General features: G+C 54.1%; 1 protein-coding gene across 1 annotated transcript in view; it reads left to right on the top strand.

Moving 5' to 3' along the window:
• Positions 1-11726, top strand: part of LOC149431147 (cyclic nucleotide-binding domain-containing protein 2-like) — a gene marked incomplete at its 3' end in the record, with an annotated part of 31152 nt that extends 19426 nt beyond the window's left edge. The window contains exons 3-6 of the mRNA XM_089665865.1: positions 2591-2647; positions 4252-4415; positions 4758-4914; positions 11575-11726. Of these exons, the coding sequence (XP_089521991.1) occupies positions 2591-2647; positions 4252-4415; positions 4758-4914; positions 11575-11726 (530 nt within the window). The remainder of the gene's footprint in view (positions 1-2590; positions 2648-4251; positions 4416-4757; positions 4915-11574) is intronic.
• Between the last annotated feature and the right edge of the window lie 311 nt (positions 11727-12037).

The raw sequence follows: 12037 nt of genomic DNA, 5'->3' as shown, positions 1-12037 counted from the left end.
CATCTCATCATTGTCTGTGTGTTGTCTGAGCCCTTATCTGAAATCAGGGAGGCTATAGGGGACTGGTTGTCAGGGGAAGTTCTAACTTCTGCTATGGATAGTCAGGAGGTTCAGTGGGTATTCACATCCATCACATCCCCCACAGATATTCACAGAGGTCAACAGGTATCTATGACTGCATCCCTCATCCCATCAAATTTGTTGGCTGTGTGTTGTCTGAGCCCTTATCTGAAATCAGGGAGGCTATAGAGGACTGGGTTGTCAGGGGAAGTTCTAACTTCTGCTATGGATAGTCAGGAGACTCAGTGGGTATCTATGGCTTCATGTCCATCCAGGGGTGGACTGACAACTCATGGGGCCCCCGGGGCAATAGGGGATCATGGGGCCCCTGTGTCCTTGCCCACACTCAAAGCACACCCAAAAAAGCCTATAGAAATGTAACAGGGGGATTTCATGGGGCCCCCTACTGACCCTACCCGAGTGCTCGAATGGTCAGTCCGCCCCTGCGTCCATCACATCCCCCATCTCATCATTGTCTGTGTGTTGTCTGAGCCCTTATCTGAAATCAGAGGGGCTATAGGGGACCGGTTGTTAGAGGAGGTTCTATCTTCCACTACAGATATTCACAGAAGTCATCAGGTATCTATGACTCAATGCACATTGTGGCCCTTATCTCATTAAACATGAGTCGGCTGTGTGTTGTCTGAGCCCTTATCTGAAATCAGGGAGGCTATAGGGGATTGGTTGTTAGGGGAGGTTCTATCTTCCACTACAGATATTTATAGAGGTCAACAGGTATCTATGACTGAATGCACATCGTATCCCTCATCTCATCAAACACGTGTTGGCTGTGTGTTCTCTGAGCCCTTACCTGAAATCAGAATGGTTATGGGTGGCTGGTAATTAGAGAAATATCTAAACTCTGCTACAGATGCTCATAGAGTTCATTAGGTGTCTATGGCTCCACCTCCATCGCATCCCTCATCTCATCAAACATGAGCCGGCTGTGTATTGTGTGAGCCCTTATCTGAAATCAGAGGGGCTATAGGGGACCGGTTGTTGGTGGAGGTTCTATCTTCCACTACAGATACTCATAGAGCTCATTGGATATCTATGATTCCACCTCCATCGCATCCCCCATCTCATCAAACATGAGCCGGCTGTGTATTGTGTGAGCCCCTTATCTGAAATCAGAGGGGCTATAGGGGACCGGTTGTTGGGGGAGGTTCTATCTTCCGCTACAGATACTCATAGAGCTCATTGGATATCTATGACTCCACCTCCATCGCATTCCTCATCTCATCAAACATGAGCCGGCTGTGTATTGTGTGAGTCCTTATCTGAAATCAGAGGGGCTATAGGGGACCGGTTGTTGGGGGAGGTTCTAACTTCCTCTATAGAGACTCATGGAGCTCCATAGGTGTCTATGGCTGCACCTCCAACAGCAAATGTCCTGCTCAGCTGTTTCTGATAGGGACTCAGACCACACGCAGCCCTGTGGGTCCATCAGAGAGATAAAGTGTAGAAATGAACAAATTATTTTCATAGCTTTGGACAGAAGGGAAGGATACCACTGCGCACTGTGGGGGTGTAGGGGGGTCTGTGTGCACTGTGGGGGTGTAGGGGGGTCTGTGTGCACTGTGGGTGTGTAGGGGGGTCTGTGTGCACTGTGGGGGTGTAGGGGGGTCTGTGTGCACTGTGGGGGTGTAGGGGGTCTGTGTGCACTGTGGGGGTGTAGGGGGGTCTGTGTGCACTGTGGGGGTGTAGGGGGTCTGTGTGCACTGTAGGGGTGTAGGGGGTCTGTGTGCACTGTGGGGGTGTAGGGGGGTCTGTGTGCACTGTGGGGTGTAGGGGGTCTGTGTGCACTGTGGGGGTGTAGGGGGGTCTGTGTGCACTGTGGGGTGTAGGGGGTCTGTGTGCACTGTGGGAGTGTAGGGGGTTCTGTGTGTACTGTGGGGGTATAGGGGGGGTCTGCGTGCACTGTGGGGGTGTAGGGGGTTCTGTGCGCACTGTGGGGGTGTAGGGGGTTCTGTGTGTACTGTGGGGGTATAGGGGGGGTCTGCGTGCACTATGGGGGTGTAGGGGGTTCTGCGTGCACTGTGGGGGTGTAGGGGTTCTGTGCGCACTGTGGGGGTGTAGGAGGTTCTGTGTGCACTCTGGGGGTGTAGAGGTCCTGCGTGCACTTTGGGGGTGTAGGGGGTTCTGTTCGCACTGTGGGGGTGTAGGGGGTTCTGTGTGCACTGTGGGGGTGTAGAGGTTCTGTGTGCACTGTGTGGGTGTAGGGGGTTCTGTGTGCACTGTGGGGTGTAGGAGGTTCTGTGTGCACTCTGGGGGTGTAGAGGTCCTGCGTGCACTCTGGGGGTGTAGAGGTCCTGCGTGCACTGTGGGGGTGTAGGGGGTTCTGTTCGCACTGTGGGGGTGTAGGGGGTTCTGTGTGCACTGTGGGGGTGTAGAGGTTCTGCGTGCACTGTGGGGGTGTAGGGGTTCTGTGTGCACTGTGGGGGTGTAGGGGGTTCTGTGCATCTAGGAAAAGGAGATCTGATGATTTTCTGCATCTTTTTACTCTCCACAAGAAGAATGGCAAAGAAAGAAGAAGAAGAAGTTGGCTCTGGCGTTCGACACGAGTTTCTTCAAAAGTCAGTATGAGGTAAATGACGAGGCTGAGACTGTCACTGGAGTTCTCCAGCTTAGAGTTCCTCTAGGGCGGAGCTTTGATAGAACCCCCCCTCAAAGGTTAGCGGAACCAGAACTTAAAGACAATATCTGCTCACTGTACAGACACAATATGTCCCCCACTAGTACAGATCCCCTGCCCCCCAGTACAAATCATTCCCCACAGTAAAGAGTCAACGTCCCCCCCTACATCTGCAGTACAGACATCTCCCCACAGCACAGTCCCCCCCCCCCGGCAGTACAGACATCTCCCCACAGCACAGCCCCCCCCTCACCTCTGCAGTACAGACATCTCCCCACAGCACAGTCCCCCCCCCCGGCAGTACAGACATCTCCCCACAGCACAGTCCCCCCTCACCTCTGCAGTACAGACATCTCCCCACAGCACAGCCCCCCCCTCACCTCTGCAGTACAGACATCTCCACACAGCACAGTCCCCCCCCCCCTCACCTCTGCAGTACAGACATCTCCCCACAGCACAGTCCCCCCCCCTCACCTCTGCAGTACAGACATCTCCACACAGCACAGTCCCCCCCCCTCACCTCTGCAGTACAGACATCTCCCCACAGCACAGTCCCCCCCCCCCGGCAGTACAGACATCTCCCCACAGCACAGCCCCCCCCCCTCACCTCTGCAGTACAGACATCTCCCCACAGCACAGCCCCCCCCCCTCACCTCTGCAGTACAGACATCTCCCCACAGCACAGCCCCCCCCCCCCTCACCTCTGCAGTACAGACATCTCCCCACAGCACAGTCCAAGTACATATTCCCCCCAATATAACCCTCCAGCGCAGCTCTCTCCACTAAAGATCTCCCCCAAATACATATCTCTCCATCTCTCCCTCCAGTACAGCTCCACATAGGTACACATCCCCCCCCCCCCCCCAGTACATATCTCCTCCCAGTACACATTTTTACCCCCAATACTCATCTCCCCCCCATCCACCCCCCAGAACACATCTCCCCCTCCAGTACACATCTTCCCTCAATACACAACCCCTTCCCCCAGTACAGCACCCCCCCCCCGTATAGATTACTGATCACTAGGGGAGGAGAGACTGAGGAAATGCCTCCTCCTCCTTCTACAAAGTTACAATGTACAGTCTGATCACTGGGGGAGGAGACTGAGGAAATGCCTCCTCCTCCTTCTACAAAGTTTCAATGTACAGTCTGATCATTGGGGGAGGAGAGACTGAGGACATGTCTCCTCCTTCTACAAAGTTACAATGTACAGTCTGATCATTGGGGGAGGGGAGACTGAGGAAATGCTTCCTCCTTCTACAAAGTTTCAATGTACAGTCTGATCATTGGGGGAGGGGAGACTGAGGAAATGCTTCCTCCTTCTACAAAGTTTCAATGTACAGTCTGATCATTGGGGGAGGGGAGACTGAGGAAATGCTTCCTCCTGCCTGCAGCAGATTGATGACATCATCCCAGCCTAGGCGGAGCCACTGACTACAGATCAAGGAAGGCTTTTTAGTGATGACAGTTTCAGCTTTTTTCTGAAAAATGATGAAGTTTCTGTTTTCTGAGATTTTACCTGAAATCCTTTGTATTTGTGTTTCTTGTGGTTGTAGTTCACCTTCCCTGACAAGGCGATAGAGGTGGCTCTGCGGAGGCCGGAGGACCGCAATGACCACGACATCCGTTTTATCCGCAGCATGATGATGGGGATTCTCAGTTTCCGGCGATACAGCACCCAGATGCAGCACATGTTGGCCCGAGTCGTGTATTACCGCAAGTCAGTACGGGGGGCGCCGCCGCTCACACGCCATCAATCAATGCAGTAGGGGGCCACAAGATGGGAGGCGGTGGTCTGGGTGGGGTGATTACACCGCTTGAGGGGACAGCACAGGCAGAGCACATAGGGAGTGATCACATCCCTGGATTTCTGGCAGGATCAACAGACAATACCATTACCAGTGTTACCCCCCCCCCCCCCCACCACCGTGTCTGGGCAGGTGTTAGTGCTCGGTGTCATGGATGCGGTTGCTGGGCACACTTTGGTGTCGGGGGATTCATCCTCCCAGTGATGGGGGTCCAATGATCAGTTCAGCATTCACCAGCGACAGTTTCTCCGCAGGTTCGGACGCGGGAGAGTCATTGTGCGGAAGGGACATCGAGGCGACAGCTTCTACTTTGTGTTCTCCGGGGTCATCGCCATCACGCAGGATGAAGACGGCAGCAGCGCCCTTCTGGACCCCGAACCCATCCTGCTCCACAAAGGGGCCAGCTTCGGGGTACGCTCTGTCACTGGAATCCCTTTTGTGGGGGGGGGGTACGATGAGAGGGTCGCCTCCCCACCTCCTGCTTTACCCTATAAATGGCGCAGTACCACGCCGCAATCCCATGCATCAAACGCAGTTGACAGGCGGATGTGAGGCAGAGCCATAGACCTGCATTAGTCATGCTTGATGGTGGCAACAAGAGTGCAGCCATGAGGGGCTCCATGTTGGTCGGCAAGGGGGGGAGGGGCACATCAGAACATCAAAATCCTCAGCCCCCCAAACTTCCCCACCTTGGACAGAGGGGTGGCGGTGGACGTGGTATACTTGGAAAGAGGGGTGCTGGTGGACGTGGTATACTTGGAAAGAGGGGTGCTGGTGGACGTGGTATACTTGGAAAGAGGGGTGGCAGTGGACGTGGTATACTTGGATAGAGGGGTGACGGTGGACGTGGTATACTTGGACAGAGGGGTGGCTGTGGACGTGGTATACTTGGACAGAGGGGTGGCGGTGGACGTGGTATACTTGGACAAAGGGGTGGCGGTGGACGTGGTATACTTGGACAGAGGGGTGGCTGTGGATGTGGTATAATTGGACAGAGGGGTGATGGTGGACGTGGTATACTTGGACAGAGGGGTGATGGTGGACGTGGTATACTTGGACAGAGGGGTGGCGGTGGACGTGGTATACTTGGACAGAGGGGTGGCTGTGGACGTGGTATACTTGGACAGAGGGGTGACGGTGGACGTGATATACTTGGACAGACGGGTGAGGGTGGACGTGGTATACTTGGACAGAGGGGTGGCTGTGGACGTGGTATACTTGGACAGAGGGGTGCTGGTGGACGTGGTATACTTGGAAAGAGGGGTGCTGGTGTACAAGGTATACTTGGAAAGAGGGGTGGTGGTGGACGTGGTATACTTGGACAGAGGGGTGGCTGTGGACGTGGTATACTTGGACAGAGCGGTGGTGGTGGACGTGGTATACTTGGACAGAGGGGTGGCTGTGGACGTGATATACTTGGACAGAGGGGTGATGGTGGACGTGGTATACTTGGACAGAGGGGTGGCTGTGGACGTGATATACTTGGACAGACGGGTGATGGTGGACGTGGTATACTTGGGCAGAGCGGTGATGGTGGACGTGGTATACTTGGACAGAGGGGTGATGGTGGACGTGGTATACTTGGACAGAGGGGTGATGGTGGACGTGGTATACTTGGACAGAGGGGTGGCTGTGGACGTGGTATACTTGGACAGAGGGGTGGAGGTGGACGTGGTATACTTGGACAGAGGGGTGGCTGTGGACGTGGTATACTTGGACAGAGGGGTGATGGTGGAAGTGGTATACTTGGACAGAGGGGTGACGGTGGACGTGATATACTTGGACAGACGGGTGAGGGTGGACGTGGTATACTTGGACAGAGGGGTGGCTGTGGACGTGGTATACTTGGACAGAGGGGTGGAGGTGGACGTGGTATACTTGGACAGAGGGGTGGCTGTGGACGTGGTATACTTGGACAGAGCGGTGGTGGTGGACGTGGTATACTTGGACAGAGGGGTGGCTGTGGACGTGGTATACTTGGACAGAGCGGTGGTGGTGGACGTGGTATACTTGGACAGAGGGGTGGCTGTGGACGTGATATACTTGGACAGAGGGGTGATGGTGGACGTGGTATACTTGGACAGAGGGGTGGCTGTGGACGTGATATACTTGGACAGAGGGGTGGAGGTGGACGTGGTATACTTGGACAGAGGGGTGGCTGTGGACGTGGTATACTTGGACAGAGCGGTGGTGGTGGACGTGGTATACTTGGACAGAGGGGTGGCTGTGGACGTGGTATACTTGGACAGAGCGGTGGTGGTGGACGTGGTATACTTGGACAGAGGGGTGGCTGTGGACGTGATATACTTGGACAGAGGGGTGATGGTGGACGTGGTATACTTGGACAGAGGGGTGGCTGTGGACGTGGTATACTTGGACAGAGGGGTGGAGGTGGACGTGGTATACTTGGACAGAGGGGTGGCTGTGGACGTGGTATACTTGGACAGAGCGGTGATGGTGGAAGTGGTATACTTGGACAGAGGGGTGACGGTGGACGTGATATACTTGGACAGACGGGTGAGGGTGGACGTGGTATACTTGGACAGAGGGGTGGCTGTGGACGTGGTATACTTGGACAGAGGGGTGGAGGTGGACGTGGTATACTTGGACAGAGGGGTGGCTGTGGACGTGGTATACTTGGACAGAGCGGTGGTGGTGGACGTGGTATACTTGGACAGAGGGGTGGCTGTGGACGTGGTATACTTGGACAGAGCGGTGGTGGTGGACGTGGTATACTTGGACAGAGGGGTGGCTGTGGACGTGATATACTTGGACAGAGGGGTGATGGTGGACGTGGTATACTTGGACAGAGGGGTGGCTGTGGACGTGATATACTTGGACAGACGGGTGATGGTGGACGTGGTATACTTGGACAGAGCGGTGATGGTGGACGTGGTATACTTGGACAGAGGGGTGGCTGTGGACGTGGTATACTTGGACAGACGGGTGATGGTGGACGTGGTATACTTGGACAGAGGGGTGGCTGTGGACGTGGTATACTTGGACAGAGGGGTGGAGGTGGACGTGGTATACTTGGACAGAGGGGTGGCTGTGGACGTGGTATACTTGGACAGAGGGGTGATGGTGGAAGTGGTATACTTGGACAGAGGGGTGACGGTGGACGTGATATACTTGGACAGACGGGTGAGGGTGGACGTGGTATACTTGGACAGAGGGGTGGCTGTGGACGTGGTATACTTGGACAGAGGGGTGGAGGTGGACGTGGTATACTTGGACAGAGGGGTGGCTGTGGACGTGGTATACTTGGACAGAGCGGTGGTGGTGGACGTGGTATACTTGGACAGAGGGGTGGCTGTGGACGTGGTATACTTGGACAGAGTGGTGGTGGTGGACGTGGTATACTTGGACAGAGGGGTGGCTGTGGACGTGATATACTTGGACAGAGGGGTGATGGTGGACGTGGTATACTTGGACAGAGGGGTGGCTGTGGACGTGATATACTTGGACAGACGGGTGATGGTGGACGTGGTATACTTGGACAGAGGGGTGGCTGTGGACGTGGTATACTTGGACAGAGGGGTGGAGGTGGACGTGGTATACTTGGACAGAGGGGTGGCTGTGGACGTGGTATACTTGGACAGAGCGGTGGTGGTGGACGTGGTATACTTGGACAGAGGGGTGGCTGTGGACGTGGTATACTTGGACAGAGCGGTGGTGGTGGACGTGGTATACTTGGACAGAGGGGTGGCTGTGGACGTGGTATACTTGGACAGAGGGGTGATGGTGGACGTGGTATACTTGGACAGAGGGGTGGCTGTGGACGTGGTATACTTGGACAGAGCGGTGGTGGTGGACGTGGTATACTTGGACAGAGGGGTGGCTGTGGACGTGGTATACTTGGACAGAGGGGTGATGGTGGAAGTGGTATACTTGGACAGAGGGGTGACGGTGGACGTGATATACTTGGACAGACGGGTGAGGGTGGACGTGGTATACTTGGACAGAGGGGTGGCTGTGGACGTGGTATACTTGGACAGAGCGGTGGTGGTGGACGTGGTATACTTGGACAGAGGGGTGGCTGTGGACGTGATATACTTGGACAGAGGGGTGATGGTGGACGTGGTATACTTGGACAGAGGGGTGGCTGTGGACGTGGTATACTTGGACAGAGCGGTGGTGGTGGACGTGGTATACTTGGACAGAGGGGTGGCTGTGGACGTGGTATACTTGGAGAGAGGGGTGATGGTGGACGTGGTATACTTGGACAGAGGGGTGACGGTGGACGTGATATACTTGGACAGACGGGTGAGGGTGGACGTGGTATACTTGGACAGAGGGGTGGCTGTGGACGTGGTATACTTGGACAGAGGGGTGGAGGTGGACGTGGTATACTTGGACAGAGGGGTGGCTGTGGACGTGGTATACTTGGACAGAGGGGTGGCTGTGGACGTGGTATACTTGGACAGAGGGGTAGCGGTGGATGTGGTATACTTGGACAGAGGGGTGGTGGTGGACGTGGTATACTTGGACAGAGGGGTGGCTGTGGACGTGGTATACTTGGACAGAGGGGTAGCGGTGGATGTGGTATACTTGGACAGATCGGTGGTGGTGGACGTGGTATACTTGGACAGAGGGGTGGCTGTGGACGTGGTATACTTGGACAGAGGGGTGGCTGTGGACGTGGTATACTTGGACAGAGGGGTGGCTGTGGACGTGGTATGCTTGGACAGAGGGGTGGCTGTGGACGTGGTATACTTGGACAGAGGGGTGGCTGTGGACGTGGTATGCTTGGACAGAGGGGTAGCGGTGGATGTGGTATGCTTGGACACAGTTCCCCACACACAGCTAATGTGTAAGGTGAAGTCTATGGGCTGGAAAATCTGAATGTAAATGGATATAAAACTGGCTAAAAGATCGTATTCAGAGAGTAGAGGGTAATGATTCATACTCTGCATGGTCTAGGGGTGTCAGTGGTGTACCCCAAGGTTCAGTGTTGTTAGTGGTGTACCCCAAGGCTCAGTGTTATTAGTGGGGTACCCCAAGGCTCAGTGTTATTAGTGGTGTACCCCAAGGTTCAGTGTTATTAGTGGGGTACCCCAAGGTTCAGTGTTAGTAGTGGTGTACCCCAAGGTTCAGTATTAGTGGGATACCCCAAGGTTCAGTGTTAGTAGTGGTGTACCCCAAGGTTCAGTATTAGTGGGATACCCCAAGGTTCAGTGTTATTAGTGGTGTACCCCAAGGTTCAGTGTTATTAGTGGTGCACCCCAAGGGTCAGTGTTATTAGTGGGGTACCCCAGGGTTCAGTGTTATTAGTGGGGTACCCCAGGGTTCAGTGTTAGTAGTGGTGTACCCCAAGGTTCAGTGTTATCAGTGGTGTACCCCAAGGTTCAGTGTTAGTGGGGTACCCCAAGGTTCAGTGTTATTAGTGGGGTACCCCAGGGTTCAGTGTTATTAGTGGTGTACCCCAAGGTTCAGTGTTATTAGTGGTATACCCCAAGGTTCAGTGTTATCAGTGGTGTACCCCAAGGTTCAGTGTTATTAGTGGGGTACCCCAAGGTTCAGTGTTGTTAGTGGTGCACCCCAAGGTTCAGTGTTATTAGTGGTGTACCCCAAGGTTCAGTGTTATTAGTGGGGTACCCCAAGGTTCAGTGTTATCAGTGGGGTACCCCAAGGTTCAGTGTTATCAGTGGTGTACACCAAGGCTCAGTGTTATTAGTGGGGTACCCCAAGGCTCAGTGTTATTAGTGGGGTACCCCAAGGTTCAGTGTTATTAGTGGTGCACCCCAAGGTTCAGTGTTATTAGTGGGGTACCCCAAGGTTCAGTGTTATTAGTGGTATACCCCAAGGCTCAGTGTTAGTAGTGGTGTACCCCAAGGTTCAGTGTTAGTAGTGGTGTACCCCAAGGCTCAGTGTTAGTAGTGGTGTACCCCAAGGTTCAGTGTTATTAGTGGGGTACCCCAAGGTTCAGTGTTATTAGTGGTGTACCCCAAGGCTCAGTGTTATTAGTGGGGTACCCCAAGGTTCAGTGTTATTAGTGGTGCACCCCAATGTTCAGTGTTATTAGTGGGGTACCCCAAGGTTCAGTGTTATTAGTGGTGTACCCCAAGGCTCAGTGTTATTAGTGGGGTACCCCAAGGTTCAGTGTTATCAGTGGTGCACCCCAGGGTTCAGTGTTAGTAGTGGTGTACCCCAAGGTTCAGTGTTATTAGTGGGGTACCCCAAGGTTCAGTGTTATTAGTGGTGTACCCCAAGGTTCAGTGTTATTAGTGGGGTACCCCAGGGTTCAGTGTTGGGACCTTTACTTAGTAATCTATATATATATACAATATGGGGTCAGGGATTCCAGTCTTTGCAGATGACACCAAGCTGTGCCGGGAATAACGTCCTTACAGGATGTCTCCAACTTACAAGCCGACCTCAATGCTCTGTGTAATTGGGGGGCTATGGGGCCAATGAGGTTTAATGTTGATAAATGTAAGGCTCTGCACTTGGGGGCTAAGAATATGCATCATACATACTAGGAGGGGTACAACTGGGGAGGGGGGGTCAATGGGGGAGAAGGATCTGGGGGGGGTCAATGGTGAAGTATCTGGGGGGGGGGGCAATGGTGAAGAAGGATCTGGGGGGGTCAATGGTGGAGAAGGATCTGTGGGGGGTCAATGGTGGAGAAGGATCTGAGGGGGGTCAATGGTGAAGGATCTGGGGGGTTAGTGGTGAAGAAGGATCTGGAGGGGGTCAATGGTGAAGGATCTTGGGGCATCAATGGTGGAGAAGGATCTGGGGAAGGTCAGTGGTGAAGGATCGGGGGGGGGGGGGGTCAATGGTGGATAGGGATCTGGGGGGGTCGGTGGAGAAGGATCTGGGGGGGTCAATGGTGAAGGATCTGGGGGAATCAATGGTGGAGAAGGATCTGGGGGGGGGGGTTAGTGGTGGAGAAGGATCTGGGGGAATCAATGGTGAAGGATCTGGGGGGCTCAATGGTGAAGGATCTTGGGGGGGGGCAATGGTGAAGGATCTGGGGGAATCAATGGATCCACCCCCACCTTTCACATCGGAGTCCTCACCCCCCCACCCCCACCACACACTTCACATACTTTTCTTCCTTCTCAGGAAGTGGCTCTCTTGAAAGGCCTGAGAAGAAACGCCACAGTGGTCTGCATGGAGGACACAGAGTTTCTGGTGGTGGACCGGAAAGAGTTCTTCCAGAACAAGCTGGACCAGGAGCTGCAGAAAGAGCTGCAATACCGATTCCAGTTTTTCAGGTGAGCGCCCGGTGCCTGCAGGTGACTTGTGGTGACCCCAACAGCAGTGATAACTTCTTCCCGTCCAGCCAATGTCCTTTTAACAAGGTCTGTATGCTTGGTGGAGCAGGAAGGACTTCTCGATCACAAGACTGTTATGGGTGTCACAGTGGTCATGTGATTGGGAGTCAACGGGACCGGCTCCCGATCATGTGACCACTGTGACAGCCATGTGGACAAACGAAAAAGTACCTAATGCTCCTATCATTGGTTTCAGCCAACATGACATGTAATGGACTGGTGTAGACGGCATGAATCAGCTAGTCAGGCTA

This window comes from Staurois parvus, unplaced genomic scaffold (assembly GCF_062004578.1).
Source record: "Staurois parvus isolate SC_StPar_1 unplaced genomic scaffold, SC_StPar_1.0 ptg002379l, whole genome shotgun sequence".
Lineage (NCBI taxonomy): Eukaryota > Metazoa > Chordata > Amphibia > Anura > Ranidae > Staurois > Staurois parvus.
Note: the sequence above shows the minus strand (reverse complement) of the source record. Positions and strands in the feature narration are given on the sequence as shown.